The 23,207-nt window shown below is 42.8% G+C and overlaps 1 protein-coding gene across 3 annotated transcripts; it reads left to right on the top strand.

Moving 5' to 3' along the window:
• The first annotated feature begins 8,371 nt into the window (after positions 1-8,371).
• Positions 8,372-21,681, top strand: LOC124138137 (aldo-keto reductase family 1 member B1-like). Of its 3 annotated transcripts, none has more exons than XM_046504671.2 (11): positions 8,372-8,469; positions 9,941-10,046; positions 11,018-11,179; positions 11,874-11,990; positions 15,006-15,056; positions 16,606-16,728; positions 16,973-17,079; positions 18,212-18,293; positions 20,148-20,231; positions 20,447-20,535; positions 21,484-21,681. In XM_046504671.2, exons 2-11 carry the CDS (start codon positions 9,963-9,965, stop codon positions 21,518-21,520), a joined length of 936 nt encoding a protein of 311 aa, XP_046360627.2. In that variant the 5' UTR covers positions 8,372-8,469; positions 9,941-9,962; the 3' UTR covers positions 21,521-21,681. The 3 variants fall into 3 exon arrangements, with proteins under 3 accessions (XP_046360627.2, XP_046360630.2, XP_046360629.2); XM_046504674.2 differs by having other exon boundaries at positions 8,463-8,550; XM_046504673.2 differs by lacking the exon at positions 8,372-8,469 and adding an exon at positions 9,647-9,795.
• The last annotated feature ends 1,526 nt before the right edge of the window (positions 21,682-23,207 follow it).

The raw sequence follows: 23,207 nt of genomic DNA on the forward strand, positions 1-23,207 counted from the left end.
TATAAGGCGACCCGTGAAGATTCCGGGGTAGAATAGGTCTTTAGTAACCCATACATGCCGTAAAAGGTGACTATTCTTGTTGTTAGAGGCGACTGACGGGATCAGGTGGTCAGCCTCGCTGACTTGGTTGATGCATGTCTTTGATCCCAATCGCGTGGAACGATGCTCGTGGTGTCCATAACTGGATTGTCTGGTCCAGACTCGATTATTTATAGATCGCCGTCATATAGCTGGAATATTGGTGAGTGCGGCGTTAAACAACAAACAAACAAACAAAACATATATGGCCATTGTATTAACTATGGAAAACACCTGCAAAAACCATGCATCAGTGCTGTCAACTTTCCCAAGGTCTGTTTGAAATTTTGCAAACATAAAAAAACAAGTTGTTTGACCAGGGTTACAACAGTCAAGGCCTCATTCATGTGATTGAGTAGGGTTTTACGCCGCCTTTTGCAATAAGTGGGGGACACCAGAAATGGGCTTCACACATTGTACCCATGTCGGGAATTGAACCCGGGTCTTCGGCGTGACGACCGAACGCTTTAACAACTAGGCTGCCCGACCGCCCACCTCAGGAGCTTTCAAAAGGTAGGCTTGAGGAGGATTTTCCATATTTGACACATCAGTGACAAAAATAATGTCCGATGCAATTCTCTATTTTGACATGTTGACGTGTTTGTTTAACGTGAACAACTGACTTGCCTTTGCATGTATCTGTAACAGAATCAACTGATGGGGCAGGATATGTTCACCTTTTTACGAACACCTGGTAACATCTATGCTGGATAGTGATTCATAAACGCATGCTTATGATATAGTCGGAATCCCACAATGGACTCTTTGATTTTAGAAATGCTTTTGTCGCTTCAATTTATGTTATTATACTATAATTCCTAAAAACAAAAACATAAACAGATGATAATATACACTGATATAGGTCTTACATGCAGATATACATGCAATAACATATCATTGTATATGGTGTCCGATTTTCGAGCAATGTTAGTCCCAGTATGCACCAGCATTGCTTCACGCTATATCACAATCACTCCCCTAGGCCTCCTTGCAAAATATAAGTGTCCACCAGATTTATTCTGTCTGAATAGTGATTCGTACTTAACGGTCCCATAATAACACCATACATCGCTTCTTTGTAAGCGCTAAATGACGTAGCCGAAGACGTGTTGTCGTGGGTGGATATGGTTTGATTCGGAAGTAGAACCCTTAAAGAGATAGATGATGTTTGATAGCGACGATGTGAAATGACATTCCGCAAAGCGACATGCTATCTTGCCTTTCCTGGGCCTTTCTAGAGCCATGCAGAAACCAAGTGATATTTTAGCCCTGTTTCACAAAGCGGTCGTACCGGAACGATTAAATAGAAGCCTTTCTAGAACCATACACACCGAGTAATATTTTAGCCCTGTTTCACAAAGCGGTCGTACCAGAACGATTAAATAGAAGCCTTTCTAGAACCATACACACCGAGTAATGTTTTATCTCAGTTTCACAAAGGGGTCGTACCACGATTAATAGAAGCCTTTCTAAATAGAAGAGATTTCTCTATATACGGTGTGTCGGGGGCACGGGTGGCCCAGTCGTCTAAGGCGCCGCAATTCGCTGTGCAGAGTTGCGTCCCTTGGGCACGCCAGAAACCTATGAGTGTGGGTTCGAATCCCGGTTCGCCCCAATTATGTTTCTAGGTTTGTTAGCACCATACCCATGCTCGTTGGTTTCACCGAAGCGGTAAACGTCTAAGACCTGCAACACTTCGGGCTTTCCTCCCGCATTAAGCTGCCACGCCGTGATATAACTGGAATACTGTTAAAAGCGGCGTTAAACCCAATTCACTCACTCACTATATACGGCGTGTCAGAATAATACCAAAAGTGGCACAATGGCGACTGGAGTGGCACAATGGAGAGCTGACAGACGAAGAATCATGACTGGCAAACCGGGCTGCTGGTTCGAAGCCCGTAGGAAGTTACTATGTACAGTTCGTCATATCCGGTTCCGGAGATCGTCAGCTTCACGGCAAGTTGTAGTGCTAAATTCTAAACTCCTGTAAGTCAAGTGGCTTACCAGAGACGTGCTTATATCTGCTGAGGACATAGGTTCGAATCCCATTTGGCCACAATTACGATCCCCTTGTCGGCACCCCTGCTCATTGGTTTAATCAGAGTTATGTTTATGACCTGAGCCATTCGAGTATATAGGTGATATTGAACCACACGTCGTGTATAGAGAAATACTGTTCAAAGCAGGGTAATCACTTCTACAGTATGTAACTTCAAAGTGATGGTTTTGTTTGTTTTATTCGAGGGCGGTCGGGTAGCCTAGAGGTTAAATCGTTCGCTCGTCACGCCGAAGACGATTCCCGACATGGGTACAATGTGTGAAGCCCATTTCTGGTGTCCCCCGCCGTGATATTGCTGGAATATTGCTAAAAGCGGCGTAAAACCATACTCACTCACTTGTATTATTCGAAATTATAACCTCTAGGTTCGGTCAAGCGTGAGACCTTGCGGTGAGGTCCAACGTGCAGGGCAAGTTACATTCCTATGTTGGGACAATTGGTGGGGTATCAATGCGACTGATGCAGTTTGTTTGGGTTTTTTTCTTTAACGCCGCACTCAGCAATAAACCAACTGTATAACAAGTATTACGGGTTATAAATGATCGAGAATCTGGACCAGACAATCCAGTGATTGACATCATGAGCGTCGATCCAGGCAATTAGGATACGATGACATGCATCAACCGATCCGGTTAGTCGCCTCTTACGACAAGCATTGGCTGCTGAATATCAATTCTCATGCGGATCTTCACGGAAGCGACTGTTAAAATGATGATAAACGTACTTCACTACTAACGTATTCACTTAAGCTAGCACTCGCTAAATCGACCTTATTCTTGTTTTGTCTTCATATTCAACGCATCTGTGGTCTTGTGGATATAGTGTTTGCCCGGAAAGCGGAAGTTGGGTGGTTCGATCCCCGGCAGCGTCATAACAAATGACGTTAAAGGATGGTACATGTTGTTACCCTGCCTGGCGCTCGGCTTTAAAGGATTAAAACAAGGCGTGGTCGGCTCGGAGTCTGAGTGAGGTATCCATGTTAAACTGCGGCATAGTATCTTCGTGGGCGAGCACTATAAAACCGAAAAGTCTAGTACAAGCACCTGCACATACACACACGAATACATACATCCATACATATGAGCATTCGCGTCGCTTTATGCACGCACAGTAATCTATAAGGTGAAAGTAAACCCCATTTCATCTCACCTTTGATAGAAATCAACGTCAACTGTTTTGTGTTCACTAATTACAGTAAAGGAACAACTTGTTAACATTTCTGTTGCTGCTGCTGCTGCTGCTGCTGCTGAAATAAGCAGCATTCACCCGCTCGCCCACACGTACGTAGAGGTAGAGCAGGAAACTCACTGCGGGCGTCTAGTGAAATAGGTTTAAGCTTTTAGATAATCAAGCGGCAAAGGTTTCTTGACAAGGAAGTGTCTCAACGGGGTTTGTCATTTATTTCCCGATGTGGAGGACACTTGTTCGGTCTTAGATTGTGACATGTACATCGACCTCCCTCTGGTAACTGAGAACAAGTAGCGACTGGAATCTTTTTAAGGACATCATTATTGCGTAACTGTTACCCAATACTGTTGAAGTCTCATAGAGAGTGGTGAAGGAAGGGACACACGTAATCACCCTGGAAACACCCTTGACCTCCGATTCTGTTATGGCCGGAGACGGGAGGAACACGGTTGTGACAAGACTAAATGATGAAGAACCAATTAAGGAAAAGCAAATCAAATTCGGCGTCTTGCTAATCCGATGAATGGCTTTATTTATGAGCAATAATCTCCTTCGGACATACGGAATGACATCTTGACCTGCACGTGCCGACAGGAACTTAACATTGGACGTTTGGACAAAGGGAAAGGGTTTGATCTTCCTGTGGTCAATACAGGTCATGCGGCACTATTTGTGAGCATTCTATGTCCCCAGTGCCCATGGTGTTGACACAGTTCCGTCTCAGTAGAAACGGGCTTAGCGAAATGTATACTCACCCTTTAAAAGTGTTTAAACAGGCTTATGTGTAGCGGGGTCCGAATGAACAGGTTCCAGTCTAACGGATGTTTGAATAACGTCAACCAGGTTCTAAACTCTGATCAATACGTTGTGAACATGCGTCATTAATAACGAAGCATCCTGTCTTTGTTGGGACGGATTTGTACTTCCTTGACAATTAGATACTTCCTGGAATATTCTTTCATCTATTTCCAGCATAGTTGAAGGTGGCATTTGTCTCTGAATTGTAGGACAACTCTCTGCGAATGACACTTCGTCTTCCTTCACTCTCTGATATTTTTGATAAACGCATACTAGGTTATGCGGTGTCTACTTCAGGACAAAAGTGAAGTCGTTTCATCCTGCGTTGACCGACAACGGCCGCGTAAATGGTGTTTTCCACCTATTCTCCACAACTGCCCATGGACTTAGCTTAAACTTTGTGTAGCTCGTCCTGACCATAAGCTTAAGGGACTTCAGGTTTGCTCAAGGCGTGTAAAATGGAAAATCGATATGGCGTAGAGATGGGCATTTTCTTAAAGAGTCCTCATTTTCCAAAACCAAATGCTAATAGTGATGAAACTTGTGGGTTACATATTACGTATCTTAACGACACAACGTGAATTTGTGTGACGTTACACATATTTAAGACCTACAACAATGCAAGCACGCTGTCAGGTGCGTGTTTAAAAACTTGATGTTTCTTGTTGACTGATATGACAAATAATATTTTCATTTAAGAAATAAACAATACGATACATCGCTTCAACGTGAAAATGGAAAACCTTACAGATATATTAAATCCCCGTACATAACCCTTCATAATTATATCTTCATATTTAAGAAATCCACTACAGTAAGCTACGGTTATAACGAACTCAAAGGGACCACTAATTCTAGTTCGTAATAACCGTAGTTCGTTATAAGCATATATACAGCATATATACTTCAAATGGCCGGGACTAAAAATAAGTTCGTTATATCGGTCAGTTCGTTATAAGCGTGTTCGTTATAAACGTAGTTTACTGTATAAAAAATCGGGTCCCCCTTGGTACTATGCCACTGTTATCACATTCGACAAATGTCAGAGTTTGGTGCTGGACATATATAGTGTGAACATACTATCTGTATGATTATGATTGTACCAACTGAACTGAATAATGAGTGAGTGAGTCTGGTTTTACGCCGCTTTTACCAATATTCCAGCAATATCAAGGCGGGGGACACCAGACATAAAAAACAAGTTGTTTGATCAGGGTTACAACAGTCAAGGCCTCAGTAATGTGAGTGAGTCGGGTTTTACGCCGCTTTTAGCAATAAGCGGGGGACACCAGAAATGGGCTTCACACATAGTACCCATGTCGGGAATCGAACCCGGGACTTCGGCGTGACGAGCGAACGCTTTAACCACAAGGCTACCCGGCCGCCCCTGAAACTGAATAAAACACATTGGGAAAAAAGTAAATGGTAAACAAGAGTTATTTTCATCCCAGTACTGTAAAAGGCATATTGCACTGTCATCAGAAATGGAATATTTGAATGCCACTGGAATATTCAGCAATCGCTCCAATGAAATGGGCATTACGTCTTGTATTTTTCATGATTTTACCGTTTTGATTTGATGAATGATGATTATTCAATCAGATCAGACCGATCTTCACATTGCAATGTACGGTTGAAGAATCGTTCGAGTATGATGGAGCAATCTCCCCAGAGCGACGTTCGGAAGCAAAGGAGACCTTGAGCCATTGTAACAGCATTTTAACAACGTTAATGTTGCCTATATCAATAACATAATATCCACTATAATCACAACCTGAGTTGACCTTTCGTGTGTGTAGGTTGAAGAATATATTTAGAGTCACAGTGCGTTCCATTTCCTATTGGTCTTGACCCAGTTGTTTGGTTCAATCTTATAAGTCAGCATGGTTCGTCCATTATTACCTTAGAGATCGTTGTCAATACGATTGATTCTAGACCAACTGTAGTGACCAAATTACAGTCTACAAAATTAGACAGACATCCATTCCCAACACGGTGGAGGCACCCGAAACGTCCAGCTACCGTTATGCTCTTCGTTGTGAACTGTCCAACGGAACGTCCATGTACCACGCGTTGATCCAAGTTTATCTGGCTTCATTACCTGCGTGCTATTTGTTATTCTCATAGTAGATCTGGCTTCATCCAATTATCTGTTTGCTACTTGTTATCTATTACAAATGGTGTCATGTTAATCTGATGCATATATACCTCTCATCACTTGGTTGTAGTCAGTCCCGCTGGATGACGGTGAAAGTCTCTACATTGAAACGTCGCTACATGCAATAAACCTGAAGTTGTTATCATTTAAAGTTGCATCTTTTTATATCCGTACAAAAGAAAACGGGGATGCAGGTGTGTACATAAACAGACGGGGTGCAGGGTGTGCATAAACAGACGGGGTGCAGGGTGTATATAAACAGACGGGGTGCAGGGTGTATATAAACAGACGGGGTGCAGGGTGTATATAAACAGACGGGGTGCAGGGTGTATATAAACAGACGGAGTGCAGGGTGTACATAAACAGATGGGGTGCAGGGTGTAAATAAACAGACGGGGTGCTGGGTGTACATAAACAGACGGGGTGAAGGGTGTACATAAACCGACGGGGTGCAGGGTGTACATAAACAGACGGGGTGCAGGGTGTACATAAACAGACGGAGTGTAGGGTGTACATAAACAGATGGGGTGCAGGGTGTAAATAAACAGACGGGGTGCAGGGTGTAAATAAACAGACGGGGTGCTGGGTGTACATAAACAGACGGGGTGCAGGGTGTACATAAACAGACGGAGTGCAGGGTGTACATAAACAGATGGGGTGCAGGGTGTAAATAAACAGACGGGGTGCAGGGTGTACATAAACAGACGGGGTGCAGGGTGTGCATGAACAGACAGGGTGCAGGGTGTGCATGAACAGATGAGGATGTAGGCAACGGCTAACAAAAGTTAGTAGTTTCCCGATTGTTTCATTATTCTGAGTGCAACACACCCCTCCCCTCCAAGTCTTCTACATTATCCCTCCTGGTTTTGAAGCGAACTATACGCTTGAATATTGTTAATAACTTCACGGTGAAATGTAAAATATTTACACCTGGTTCCGAAAGAATTCTAACAGATATTTACAAGAATATCTTGTTTGTCCATTAAACCAATGCCTCATCTCTGGGTCCGTCCTTTCGTTGCAGGCAATGATCTTCACCTGAAAACATACGTCATTTCCGGTTGACCTTTCACAGTGACACTAATCACCGGAGTGTGACAACAGTAATCCTCAAAGCGCGCCACACCAAATATCCCACTCTTCCACACTGGTTCCATGTGGCATTTGCGTCCCTAAGTCCAGCGATTCACAATGGAGGATATTTTATGAATGCTTCTACTGATAGACGTTACCTGACCACAAAGAAACTGTCGTCACCACTGAAAAATAATGAGGAAAATTGACTATCCAAACAACGAGCGTCTGCATACACAAGCTGGATGATGGTGGTAATTACTTCCGCAAAGGTTGCTTGGTTGGTTTTCGGATTTTGTTCGCCAACCTTTGAGGTGGTAGTCGAAATATTAACAAGTATAATTAGACCCTCAACGTTTTGCTTTGTTTTTATCGTGAGTAAGTGAGTGAGTGAGTTGGGTTTAACGCCGCTTTTAACAGTATTACAGTTATGTCACGGCGTGTCAGCTTAATGTGGGAGGAAAGCCTAAAGCAGGTCTCAGACGTTTAGCTCTTCGGTGAAACCCACGAGGACGGGTATGGTGCTGACAAACCTAGAAACATAATCGGGGAGAAACGGGATTCGAACCCACAATAATAGGTTTCTGGCGTGCCCAAGGGACGCAACTCTGCACAGCTAATCGCGGCGCTTTAGACGACTGGACCACCCGAGCCCCCCTTCGTTTTTGTAAATTAGGGTAGCCGTAATTATTTTGCCAAAGAGTTTTAGTGTCGTTAGGCCTTTTGGGTGAAATGTGACAGCAATGGTAACACCTGTTTCGGAAGCATTTCTCGAATAGTGAAAACAATGACGGCGGACGCAATTTTCTATTTTGACTTGTACGAAACGTTTCCGCGTTTATTCAGGTGAACATTAAACTTGACTTGGCATAAGTCTTTTCCGCCTTCACCTCACCTAATATTACTGAGAAATCGATGTGTCATCCTGAATGTCAGAAAGGGATCTCGGAGATACGGAAAATATTTTATCAACAGCAAGCGTTCAGATTTCTCAACTCCTGCATGTGTGTGCATGTAGTGTTGACACAAGTAAAGATAACAATCCTCGGCCTGTCAACGGGTGGGTGAGTGCCTGATAAATACCCGTCTGTGTGTTGTGGGATTGCGCCAGGTAAGTGACTGTTCCGAACGCGTCAGGGGGACTGATGTGTTTTCGTATGTAAAGTGACAAACACACATCCAGTGAAGAACGGTAAGACAGCTATATAGGATGATGCGATCACGTGGACGCCCTATCGATGCATGAAAACATCAGCGACCTACATCGCATGGTGTTGGTTATACCGTCAATACACATTGTACCTATCACAAGTCGGCTTCACTCGGGCAACACTATAGTTACATAACTGTTCACGCGACAAATATTTGCTGTTGTTGTTGTTGTTGTTGTTGTTGTTGTTGTCGTTGTTGAATGTTTCCTCGTCACTTTTGTCCACGCCATTCTGCACCATTCACACCTCAAAATCGCGTTTGAAAATCCTAAAATGTTCGCCCAGATGTACGGTGGCCCATAAGGGACATGGAGTCTGTTTTTCAATATTTTGGTATTTCACTTACTTATATCATAACCTTTTGCAAATTAACACAATTTGTCATACAAATATGTGATAAATCATGTATAAAAACAACCGAAAACATGGAAAATGCACTTTCAAGTAGCTATTGAATCGCTGAAATGTTAAGCGAAAATGTCAAAAACTAAAATGAAAATGTCAAAAACAAAAACGAAAAGGTCAAAAACTAAAATGAAAATGTCAAAAACAAGAACGAAAAGGTCAAAAACTAAAATAGTTGAAATAGTTTTCTGTATTTTCATTTTAGTTTTTGACATTTTCGCTTTTGTTTTTGACATTTTCATTTTAGTTTTTGACATTTTCGCTTCACTTTTCAGCGATTCAATATCTTCTTTATACATGATTTATCACACAGTTGTATGACAAATCGTGTTAATTTGCGAAAGGTTACGATAACAGTAAGTGAAATATCAAAATATTGAAAAACAGACTCCAAGTCCCTTATGGGCCAACGTACAGATGTTCCCAACATTTGAGATCAACAGTTTGTCAAACTCACAGATAGGATTGCAGCAAGTGTGACGCAAGATGTATATCACCTTGATGACTCTCATTCGACCTTGGATCATAAGCGCGGCACGTGGGGATAAGTGGAGCTCCCCACTCCCCTTCCATTCATCACCCATCCCCCACACGCTCACCGCCACCCCCACCTTCCTGTTATGTTCTTACCTCCCCTCAAGATACGCATGTTACGGCTGTGAGATAAGAGAAATGCAAGTCACTGTGACGACATTCCATAATACCGTGGTGATATTTGTCCCGACGGTGTTGCCGAGGTGACCTTGTCGGCTGACCTTGTCGGGTGGACGCTGCTGGGCTAACACTCGCTCACTACACATTGCTTCTGCACCGCCCAGCCGGTGAGTTTTGTGTGGATGGCTCACAATCCAATTTACTGCTTTACATTGCTTTACACATCTGCATGCATCAATAGATATATTGCTGACATGTTCTATTTTTCATTAAATAATTTAGTTACAATGTCTTTTGTGATTTCTTGTCAAGGTGCTGAGAGAGTCGTTTCAAGATGGCGGACAAAGTACCTTCCGTACGTCTGAGCAGCGGTTACGACATGCCAATGCTTGGCCTAGGAACCTACAACAGTTTCCGGGTTGGTAGTTGTACATTTTCTTTGCAAATATTACTTGCTCAAAAGAATCACGTGTAGATAAATTTCAAAAGCGTCAGTTAGTATGAAGTTAATTATGGTGGAAGACCTGACCTCACACGCTGACGTTGACTGAAGGCATCCCGGTACATGTAGACCTCCTGGTAGATGTTGACTGCAGACCGCCGGGTAGATGTTGACTGTATGCCTCCGGGTACATGTTGATTGAAAACCTCAGGGAGGATGTTGACTGTAGACCTCCCGGTAGATGTTGACTTTGACCTCCGGGTAGTATTGACTGTATGCCTCCTGATAGATGTTGACTGCAGACCTCCGGGTAGATGTTGACTGCAGACCTCCCGGTAGATGTTGACTGCAGACCTCCGGGTAGATGTTGACTTAGACCTCCGGGTAGATGTTGACTGTATGCCTCCTGCTAGATGTTGACTGCAGACCTCCGGGTAGATGTTGACTGCAGACCGTCGGGTAGATGGTGACTGTAGAGATCCGAGTAGATGTTGACTGCAGACCTCCGGGTAGATGTTGACGGTAGACGTTGACTGTAGATGTTGACTGTAGATCTCCGGGTAGATGTTGGCTATAGTCATCCCGGTAGATGTTCATTGTAGGTGTCCGGATAGATATTCACCTAGGTCTCCTGGTAGATGCACTGTAATCTTCAGTGATTAGTCAGTGCAACATTGATTTATGTTCGTGTGTGACTTGGTGCTCTGAGTGGTATTTTAGTTGTCACGGCATGTCAGCTTTATTTTTTTTCAAGCGATGACGGTCGCACTCATTTAACATTCCGGTAAACCCCTTGAACTCGGTTGTGGTGCTGACAGACCGAATATCATAATAGGGGCCAATCTGAAATTCGAATCAACAGATCCTGGACCAACAAAGGGGCGCAATTCTGTTCAGCCTCCAACATGTAACATGCATGTGGTTTATCAGTCCATTTTCCCCAACAGCCAAACGAGGTTGGTGACGCCGTGAAGGCCGCAATTCAGATTGGATACCGCCATATTGACACGGCGTGGATCTATAGCACGGAACCGGAAATCGGAGTCGCCATTAAAGAACTGATGAAAGAAGGAAAAGTAAAGCGAGAAGAGCTTTTCATTGTGACAAAGGTAGTGAGATTGTGCTGTTTCCAATAAAGCCACGTTTGTCTTGCAGACAGAGCTGATTTAAAGACCTCGCCACATAACACATTGTAGAAACTGTGAAACCTCGTTAATGCGGACGGTGCTGTACCGGGGACATTGTTCGGATTTTCAAAATTCCGTATTCAAGTATTCATGAGTGTACAGGGACATTTCTTTGGGTCTATATTTCCATCGTTCACACCGTGGTTTCCGGAATAACGGGGTCCGGACTAACGAGGTTTCACTTTATGGCTCCATTTATTCGTAGATGTAAAGTTCTACGTAGTGAGTATACTATTCAAGTTGCCTACCCCGGGCGTATTAATTATACGAAGCCGGGTTTGAAAACCTTGCGAGTGAGCACGGGTTTGACAGACCACTGTGGCAACGCCATTCTGGACGTCTTTGGTAGTTTGCACCAATACACAGGTGTACGATCCAAGATTTACCCAGTTGCGTTTCACAGGGGTATCCTTAAAGATTCGAGACCTCTACTCAGGAACGTTACACATATCAATCCCTTAAAGTGTTCATAGACTGCAAAAGAACGGGAAACTGTCCACTGTCTAGTTCTATTTTGTCTCTCCATACAAAGTCTATAACACACCGTTCCATAACCACAATACCGTTGCACTACAGCGTCAAAGAATATAACCATGCATACGTGTTATCGTTGCAGATTTGGGGCCACCGTCATGAACCAGAGCAGGTGGAGCAAGCGTGTCGAGAGTCACTGGAGGCCCTGGGCATGAATTACATAGATCTGTATCTGATACACTTCCCTGTGGCCTACGCTGTAAGTCAAAACTTCTCTGCCTTGTTTAACCACCCGAGTTCTAACAATCAGGAGTGACGCAGCCATGTCTGACATGAAATTATTGGTTTTATTTCATTATAAATTCGGAGACATTTTTATGTATTTGTGTGATGGCGCTTACAAAACCGACGTGGTTTAGACTAGTTAGGGGCATTGTGTTGGTGTTCCCGTTGAACTACTAGCGTAACAGAGTGATAGAAGGGAGAGGAAAGAATAGTCAGTCTGTTTGTTGTTTAACGCTGCACTCAACTATATCAGCAGTACATGATTTTATTATATACCTAAGTGCGTTTTCCGTAGTGGAGAAAAGTGATATTTTCATTGCAGTGAACATAACACTTGATATTTCACTGCATTGAACATAACACTTTGACGGAACTATCATCATACAAGAGTGACCTCCCTTCGAATTGTCTCCCTTTATCGTAAGTGTCTGGCCCGTTCACAAACTGTTGACTTCCTTTTTACGTTAGTTCCACATTGACAAGGCAAAATAATGAAAGATGGTCATTTTTGGAGCTAATATCGCTTCATGGCGTTTGTTATTTTCTTGAAAATGTTCCGTTATAAACTGTAAATTTATCTTCAATCGAGACCGTTCGTTTCGCAAAGCGCCATTTTTGTTACTTGACCAGCGTGTATTCTTTCGCTTCCAACGGCGGTCTCGAAGTTTTCAAGAATACTTTTTGTTACAGTTGATTTTGTATATAATCATATCTATATGTATGATACAGAATTTTCGCGACCCTAAATATATTTTGTTACTTTTGTTTATATTTTTTATGAATTTGCAAACTCGAAACTACTTTAAAGTCGCAAATACATGGGTCGGTGACCCGTCCCTGTGTGTTAGGTAGGGAGAATTTACGTTGCAAGGTTTTACATTTGTACTGAAATAATTTAATTGCCCGGTAGACAACTACACAAAAAGTATATAATAAATAGGATATGCCATGTGTCTCCAGAAATATAATGTTTCTCTCATCTTGTGAGGGGGGAAACGGAGATATTTTCACCCGTGGCTACTCCACTCGTGAAAATATCTCCTTTTCCCCGTCACTCGATGAGATAAACATGAAATTTCACTCGACGCATGAAATATCCTCTATTACTTTGTTTACTAAACAGACCACTTTGCACTAAAGATCACATGACGTCATCATACATATCTCAGTAGACCGCCTCCGTGGTCTAATGGTAGAGCGTCCGCCCGGAGAGCGGAAGATCCGGGGTTCGATCCCCAGCCACGTCATACCAAAAGACGTCAAAAGATAGTACTTGTTGTTACCCTGTCTGGCGCTCGGCATTAAGGGGCTAAAACAAGGACTGGTCGGCTCGGAGTCAGTATACTGTGTCTGAGTGTGGTATTCATGTTAAAGTGCGGAATGGTATCTCAGTGTGCTAGCACTATAAATCGGCATCAGTCCGGACTAGTACAAGCAGCCACACACGCACACACACACACACGTGCATGCAAGTGCATTATAAGTGCAATAATCTTGGACGCGACGTTAAACCCCATTTCACCTTACATATATCAGTGTTATATTATGGGGCGGTATTTTTTATTAAATGTAAACTGCCGGTGAAAAGAAAGTGACACTGGAAAATTGGATTTTAACAAACAAAATTGCAAACACTGCAAACATAAGGTCCAAAACACATCTATACCCGCATCAAATACATCACCATCGGATAACCATTACATTTTCTTTATAGTCACCATCAAACAATGGTGTATATTTAGTTTTGCCGGGCAGTGTAATACGGTTTTTTTAAGTTGTGGAATAGTGTCTCTATATGCATCTATATATCACTTTTTGGTGATTGAACATTGATGTTTTCAAGAGCACTGAGACTGGGATCTCCTTGCACGAAAGAGTATTGTTTTACATCCATACGAAGTTTTGAACACTTCTCATTAAAAGAAATACGGGGTGACATGGTCTGACATGTTAATTAAGTAAGGATAAGATATATGGATGAACAATTTCTTTATTACAATTAGGAGCGACATTTTGGTGTAGGTTCTGACGCCATCATGAAGCAAGTGTCTCACTTGATTGATACCGATGTTAGAACCTACACCGAAACGTCGCTCTTAATTGTATGAAAGAAGTTGTCCATACATATATCTTATCCTTACTTAGAACTCCAACTTCTAACCCGTGAAGATCCGAGGTAGAATAGGTGTTCAGCAAACCCTGCTTGCTGTAAAAGGCGACTATGCTTGTCGTAAGAGGGTACTAACGGGATCGGGTGGTCAGGCTCGCTGACTTGGTTGATACATGTCATCGTATCCCAATTACGTGGCTCGATGCTCATAATGTCAATGACTGGATTGGGTGGTCAAGACTCGATGATTTACAGACAGCCGTCATATAGCTGGAATATTACTGAGTGCGGCGTTAAACAACAAACAGACTCCAACTTCTAAATGCCTCTCAAAGAAGTAATATGTTAATGCGCGAGGGACGTGGCGAATGAAGCGCCCGTAAAATACCTTTTGTGCTGTAGCCTAGAACGCGTCATCAGCATCATTAACCTCTTTTAAAATTGGAGAAAAACATTTACATTGGGAAATGCTGTAAAGAATAGATATAATGATATACTTGGTTGATATATATATTGTCGTAACGGGATTCGTCTTTTCTTTAAACCGCATCATCTGGACGTGTCTGTGTCAACAGGCCCGTGAAGATCCGGGGTAGAATAGGTCTTCAGCAACCCATGCTTGCCGTAAAAGGTGACTATGCTTGTCGTAAAAGGCGACTAACGGGATCGGGTGGTCAGGCTCGCTGACTTGGTTGATGCATGTCAACGATTCCAATTACGTGGATCGATGCTCATGATATTAATCACTGGATTGTCTGGTCCAGACTCGATTATTTACAGACCGCCGTCATATAGCTGGAATATTGCTGAGTGCAGCGTTAAACAACAAACCAACCAACCCAACCAACCAACTGTGTCTACATATGATTGTTTCCCCAGGACAAGGAGCGTACCCAGTCGACCCTGACGGACTACTTGGACACGTGGAGGGTAGGTACAGTAGCACCCAACTACTATGGGCCGCCTCCGTGGTCTTGTGGTAGAGCGTCCGCCCGGAGAGCGGAAGGTCCGGGGTTCGATCCCCGGCCGCGTCATACCAAAAGACGTTAAAAGATGGTACTTGTTGTTACCCTGTCTGGCGCTCGACATTAAGGGGCTAAAACAAGGACTGGTCGGCCCGGAGTCAGTATACTGTGTCTGAGTGGGGTATCCATGTTAAACTGCGGCATGGTATCTCAGTGAGCTAGCACTATAAATCGGCATCAGTCCGGACTAGTACAAGCAGCCACACACACACACACACACGTACATGCACGTCGCTATATAAGTGCAATAATCTTGGACGCGACGTTAAACCCAATTTCACCTCACCTCACTACTATGGGGGAAAAAACTAAACCGTTAGGCGATAATTACAAACTTGGTAAGCGGATACGCGCGGAAACACGAGGAAGAGTGAAATGTGGAAATCATTTCAAAAATATTCCGTCTCTTGCAAAGTTACGCCCTGAGCCAAACATATTGCAAAATAATATCATTAAAAGTACAAAAGAAAGAATCCTCGAAATGGGCTTCGTCGAGGTTTTTGTTATCATGTATAAAAAGGATGCTACTCTCAAATCTCACCTGTGTACAGTGCACATTGTAAGTGTACTTGAAGATGTTTCGCAGATAATTAGGGTTTTTACATTACCGTTATTTAAGGCACTTGAGCACGTATTATTGGCGGGCGAGAAGACAAACACGGTTTGGGGCCACAACACATTACATCTATCAGAAGAAGAAGCACGGCCCTTAACATGAATATCATTGCTGCTGCCATGTTTCTACATGGAAGAATGCAAATGAAGTGAGTGAGTATGGTTTTCCGCCGTGTTTCAGCAATATTAATGCTATATCATACGGGGGAACTGAAAAATACATTGTACATGTTGGGAATCGAACACGGGCCTTCGTGACGAGAGAACGCATTAACCACAAGGATACCCCACCACCAGCAATAAGAAAACAAGAAGACTGTATCAAAGTCATTACTAAAAGCGCTTTTTCCCAATGTAAAGACAGGGATCAAATCCTACATGACAAGACCCGTCGTAACAGTTTAAATTACGACAAAACTTACGACATACTTACTAAAACATATTACCCTTCCATAAAATGTTCAAAGTACATTCATAGATTCAGCGGCATATGGTCATGAACTAAGAATCGCGGACGGGACTCAAACCCAAGAAGTACGAGAATCTGTTCTTTACTAAGAAAGTGTTATCCCAAATATAACATGTGTTACATTTGACCACTTTCTAAATGACATTGTGTGTTCAAGAGCACTTAGTTTGTAATCCTAGATAAATGCCTTACCTTACGTCTCTTACCAACCAAAATAACTTTTTTTCTTTTTCTTTATTTACTTTTTTTTTAACCTGTTAACTTGTTGTGTATGGCTAACAATACGATCCCATGTTTGCATTAGTATTGTGGAGATATTTTCAAAGAATCCCTTGCATCAACTGGCTAACATCACTCTCCTCCACTCCAGGCCATGGAGAAGCTGGTGGACAAGGGCCTCGTCAAGTCTATCGGCGTCTCCAACTTCAACCAACAGCAGCTGGAAAGGATTCTTAAAATGGACGGCCTCAAGTACAAGCCTGCGAATAACCAGGTAAATATTATGAATATGACACCACAGATTGTTATTATATTTCTAGGTTTGTCAGCACCATACCCGTGCTTGTGGGTTTCACCAAAGTGGTAAACGTCTAATACCTGCATCACTTAGGGCTTTCGTCCCACATGAAGCTGATACACCGTGATAAAACTAGAATGATGTTCAAATCGGCGTTAAAACCCGACTCAATCACTCTAATCAAAGACTTGACGTAGTGTTGACAAATGTTTGGTTTCAGGTGGAGATAACTCCGTATCTTGCCCAGGACGAACTTGTGCAGTTCTCCCTGAAGAACGGCATCTCAACGACTGGCTATGGTCCGTTCGGGGCACCGGGACAGGTGTAGTAAGTTGCGTTATGTTCTCATATGGCAGTATTACAAAATACTGGCGAACTTCAGAAACACTTTTACTTATCCCGTCACACTTGGCAAGTTGGTAAGACAAAAGTCAGGTCGGAGAAGGAATCCAGTACCGCTCGTTTCACGCTTAAAACATCTTCCCGAGCCAAGGGAGTTAACTGACTGTAAAAGTCCAGTTTCCATCCTTGCCGAACTAGGCTGGAATTTCCAGCCTCGATCGTACCGCCACAGGTGGCTATTGCGAGTTATGTCTCTTCTATGACCCTCCTATCGACCAATCAGAATCCACCTCTCATATCACTTGATTTGCTACAAACAAAATGGCGGCGCCTAGTCAAGACGATCTTATCGATAATCAAGATTTATACTTTAATAAAACGGGTCTTACTTCGCGAAGTGCATCAACTCACGTGAGCACCTTGAAACATGAATAGATTTTCGAAATATCTGTTGACGCCGTGGTACACATGCATTACAAATCCTGCAATCGACCGAAATCTGCACGGAAGTTTACGAACCGGATGTCGATTTCGTAACGCGAATTTGATAGGACTAAGCATAGACTCGTTAGTCCAGCCAAAATATAACTCCATAATTCCAGCCTAGTTCGGCAAGGGTGGAAACTGGACTTTTACAGTAAGTTAACTCCCTTGTCCCGGGAAGATGACTTAAAGGGTACCATCTGTTTTACGAGCGCTTCATTGGGTGAGTTGGGTTTAACGTCGCTTTTAACAGTATTCCAGTTAAATCGCGGCATGTCATCTTAATGTGGGAGCAAAGCTCGAAGTACCACTTTGGTGAAACCCACGAGCACGGGGCACGACAAACCTAGAAACATAATCGAGGCGAACCGGGATTCGAAACCACAGTCAGGTTTCTGGCGTGCCCAAGGGACGCGACTCTGCACAGCGAATCGCGGCGCCTCAGACGACTGGGCCACCCGTGCCCCCTACGAGCGCTTCAATTAGCTGCCAAAAACAATCATCCTTAATAAATTTACAATATATACTGCCACAAAACAGTTAATAAATGCCGATTTCAGACAGACAGGATGAGTTGTCCTTCGTCTATTCTACATTGAGGAGTCATGATGCCATTGACCTTGCTGTATTTCAGCATACCCAAGGATGCACCAAAGTTCCTGGAACACCCGACCATTATCGAACTCGGGAAGAAATACGGCAAATCTCCAGCTCAGGTATACTGATCTAGTATTTACGTCAGAATGTCTCATTAGATTAGTCGAATTTTGAATACACATACATTTATCTGGAACTGTGATTCATTGATCTACATCAGTGACAAAGAATGGTAAGAAAGCATAAGTAGATGCTGAAATATTAGAACACATTTGAAAATTCCAGTCGCTCTGAATGCTCCGACGGCTGACACAAGACTGGTTCATCTTTTTACACCGTGAGTGCCCCTTTAAATATTCATGACGTGAATCTATCAGCTATGGAATACTGCGAGGGACATTCTCGCGAGACGAGCTATATATGCCTAAAGTGCGAGAATGCAAGATCGCCGGAACGCGAGATTTGGCCAAAATCTTTCATTCTCGCACTTTTGACATATTCAAATCGTTTCCAAAGGTCGAAATCGCGAGAATGTCCCTAACAGTGTTCCATAATCAGCCCTGTATAACGGAGCTGGCATGCACCACGGTCATGAGACTCCGGGACACGTGGCTATTTGCCATCACGGGCCAGTGGTCAAGCATGTTCCTTCCTGGTCGGACGGCTGTTATAATACTTGACCGTTATATCACAGGATTAACATTTGGTCGAACGATAATACCCCTTGTCATTGTAATTGACACGCACAGCTTCCCCTTCTAGTTTGAATACTCTTCTGAATCGTGATCCCTGCAGTTGACCACATTGTTGAACGGGTCAGGCTGACATTGGTGTTTGTTACATAACGGGTTGAGTGCCGCACAGTTCACTGCGTCCGAATTTATTCATGAACCACAGCCTGCAACTGTCTTATCAACGATGATCACTAACGTTTCCCCTGACAGATGTTGTTATATACGATGTACTGCTGCTCCTAGTCTGGCATACAGACGCTGAAACAAATAAATCCAATACAGCCCATGCAAGTCTATAATAGTTGGTAAGTCTAGATGACTGCAGTATCAGTGTCTGAAAATGATATCTGAAAATGAATGGCACCTTTTTATTACATTTTATTACTAGAATTTAACAACTGTTTTTTTCTGTAAAATATGTTCATTCCAGAGACTGGATGTGAGTCTATACTGCTCCTGGTAGATGCAACTATACTGAGGGGCAAAAGAAACTACATGTGTACCTCCCAGTTGGTTTTATCATATGCTTGATTTTCAGTTGAAAATATCTTAAGTTAGCGATATTATATTTACAAAATGAGCTGAACTGGCTCTTTGTCAGCACTCAAAGAATACTTCTAAATTGGCCTTTTTCAATATCATTTGATTTAAAAACATTTAAAATTCCAAAATAAATAAGTATACTCCGGTTATAGCGAGCTGAAAGTGACCACACATTTTAGTTCGTTATAACCGTAGTTCGTTATAAGCATATATACTGCAAATGGCAGGGACCTGAAACCAGTTCGTTATATCCGCCTGTTCGTTATAAGCGTGATCGTTATAAACGTAGTTGACTGTATTCACATAATACACTATTGCTGATGGGTATCTTTAACATCATATCTTTGAATTGAATAATAAAAAAACAATTCGGTACAATTTTACAATATTTCTAACATGGTATGGATTATGTGGTTGTTGTTAACAACAGTTCTTTCAATTTTCAATTACATAAAAAAACCTCGGTATACTATCTTTTGCCCCTCAGTATATGTACTGCTGACAGATGTTATCAGCTGCGTGCTACTAAATCCAACATTTCCCCTCATGTATGTTGTATTCAACTATTTACGGCTCATCCTTCTATTTTTCGTGATAGAAGCTGTTATTTACGATGCACTACTGATTGCGATGTTTCAACTGATACATTTTGTTATTTGTGATTTGCTGCTGACCCCGAGTGTTCTCGTGTATCAGGTGATCCTCAGGTGGGGCATACAGAGAGGCATTGCTCTCGTTCCCAAGAGTACGAATCCATCTCGTCTGGCCCAGAACATGGATGTGAGTGTCTGTTACTATTACTTACATGGGGTTAGTTCGATTGACGGGAAAGTGGTGATCTAAAGAGAAAACAAAGGGCAGACTAATGGTTTCGGATATTGAATGAAAAACAGGTTCAATGTGAATCTAGAGAAACGCTTTACTCAATATATTTAAAATTGCATGTAAAACGTATTTTGTATGTTGTTTTAAAGTAGCATTTCTGCTTGTTTCAGATATTTGACTTTGAGCTAAGTGCGGATGATATGAAGGCAATGCTAGCTCTCGACAAAGGCTACAGAGTCAACCATGAACAGTTCCTAAAGTAAGATTTTCACTCACGTATCTGAGTGAGTGAGTGAGTGAGTGACTGAGTGAGATGAAAGCCCAAAGTGATGCAGGTTTTAGACTAACAAGAACTCGACATCAGCCAATTAGAAAGCAGCTTTCTCGAGCTATAGGCACTCGTTTCAACCTGGCGACTTCCATTGGAGACTACGCTTGAAAAATATGTTGACACAGGTCTCGATTAAAATTTTGAAAACTGAACAAACGAACATTCCGGAATGTCTAATGTATGGTTGAGATTGTACCGTGCAAAACCTCTTCCGTTCAAATGTTTATCCCATGGAAGCGAGAGATAGACGATAATTGCGACGGAATCAGTCGTACGGGCAGTAACTGTCGTTCGGAATATCCCGTGTTAATGTTTTCGAGGTTGCATTTATTAGAAAACACATTCCGACTGTCACTTTCATGATCTGGTAAGCGACGCTTTGATTGGTCGGATGAAAGGTCGTTCTGACGTGACCCGTAATGGGATGTCCTCAGCGACCCGTGTCCCCTCATAGCAGTGACGTACGACCCAGTAGCATGTTCTCAAAGATAGGATACGAATGCCGTATACATTACTCCAATAGGCCCACACGGGCTAATGATAGATCATAGAGAATAAGCTTTCGTACTATCAGGGGGCACGGATGGCCCAGTCGTCTAAGGCGCCGCGATTCGCTGTGCAGAGTTGCGTCCCTTGGGCACGCCAGAAACCTATAATTGTGGGTTCGAATCCCGGTTCGCCCCGATTATGTTTCTAGGTTTGTTAGCACCATACCCGTGCTCTTGGGTTTCACCGAAGTGGTAAACGTTTGTGACCTGCATCACTTCGGGCTTTCCTAACACATTAAGCTGACACGCCGTGATATAACTGGAATACTGTTAAAAGCGGCGTAAAACCCAACTCACTCACAACTGTGTCGTCATTGTTATGTTCCAGATGGAAAGATCACCCCTTCTATCCATTTGAGAAGTGAGCTTGCACAGCACAGAAGAACACACAGTGAGAAAATCAGCGACGATCAGAGTATTGTTTTCATCATTTGTTCCTATTATTTGTGTGATCATAGTCAATGTGAAACAAACGAATGTTTACAATGATTACATGTGTGTTGAATAAACATATATCATAATGACATTGTATGTTTACGAATGTGATAAAGTTTCCTAATTAATAATGAGGGAGCTTAGAATGAATATAGAGTGCACACCGATCCATTGACCGGGGTAATAACATAGCGTTTTGAGCATGCTTTAGGTTGTAGATGTGGCTCATTAGCACATTATTATGTCCGGGTTAAAATAAAAAATGCAGCAAAGAGGGTTTGAGTGATCCTGGCACAGGCAGGCTGATTAGGCCCATCATCAGCCCCCTCCACACGCAGCCCAGACAGCGAATGGGACTTCTCCCAGTAAGCGCTGCCTAGTCAAACTCACACAGAACTTTTCGGAGAATGTGAAGACTCCCCAACACTGCAGCCTTCTGCATTACCCAGATCCTGGTAGCAAACCCGGGTACTCTCCCAATGTCAGTCAACAGATTGGGAGGTACCAAACCTAAGGCACCGAGAACAATGGGGAGTCGGACAACTTGGTACTTTGGATGCAAGCGTGATGCATTTCGAAAGCGAGATCCGCATATTTGCCATGTTTTTTCCTCAATCTTGTCAATCACATTGGTGTCAAAGGGGACAGAAAATTCAATAATATAAATGATTGGATTGGGTTTATCAAAAACGACAAGATCAGGTTTGTTGGCCTGGATACGTCCGAGGCTGTATACGGGCCTATTCCGAAGAATTTTGTATTTATTATTTTCCATGACGCCCTCTACATATTCTGGGTCATACCATGGATCGACCTCTACGCTAACCCACAAGCATTGCGAAGACGGTAATAAAAGGATCGAACCACTCCATCATGTCGCTTTAGATACTGTGTTTGTGCCAAAGCTGGGCATCCACTGACAATGTGTTGGGTAGTCTCATTAAATGCATTGCATAATCTACATTTCATATTTACATTTTTGATGCAAAATCACACATTGACGGTTTCGAGTGGGAAGTGACTGGTCCTGAACAGCAAACAGAAAGACTTCTGTTTCCCTTTTCCGGCCAGCTGACTTCATCCAAGCGAGGGGCGGTCGGGTAGCTAGTGGTTAAAGCGTTCGCTCATCACGCCGAAGACCCGGGTTCGATTCCCGACATGGGTACAATGTGTGAAGCCCATTTCTGGTGTCCCCCGCCGTGATATCGCTGGAATATTGCTAAAAGCGGCGTAAAACATACTCACTCACTCACCCACTCATCCAAGCGAAGGACTCTGCAGGGTTGCTGCACACTGCACATAACCTCGATGTAGTGGTCGTTCAGAAAGCGTCTCCCTAAAAACGAGTCTTGGCCGATTGGATTTGGCACTTGTTTGACACTCATATCTGTACGGCCCAGCAGTACAGAACCATCAACAAAATCAACACTGACATGGAGATTATGTCCCACATCCTTGGCTCGTTTTAGAAACCTGTTGAATGTCTCGTTTTCATCATGAGGATCATCCGACAAATAAATGTATGCAAAATTATTCATTATTATTTTTATTTTTATTACGATCTTTGATAAATATTGCATTACACCATGACGGGGACAACGAGACTTTGTGAAAGGT

Source organism: Haliotis rufescens, unplaced genomic scaffold (genome assembly GCF_023055435.1).
Source record: "Haliotis rufescens isolate VD_foot unplaced genomic scaffold, xgHalRufe1.0.p SCAF_12, whole genome shotgun sequence".
NCBI lineage: Eukaryota > Metazoa > Mollusca > Gastropoda > Lepetellida > Haliotidae > Haliotis > Haliotis rufescens.

Bases quoted from the DNA above. Each gene is read 5' to 3' on its own strand.
- LOC124138137 (XM_046504671.2), top strand. From the start codon at position 9,963: ATGGCGGACAAAGTACCTTCCGTACGTCTGAGCAGCGGTTACGACATG. The intron at 10,047-11,017 runs GTTGGTAGTTGT...TTTCCCCAACAG, and splicing joins GAACCTACAACAGTTTCCGG to CCAAACGAGGTTGGTGACGC. The intron at 16,729-16,972 runs GTAAATATTATG...GTTTGGTTTCAG, and splicing joins ACAAGCCTGCGAATAACCAG to GTGGAGATAACTCCGTATCT.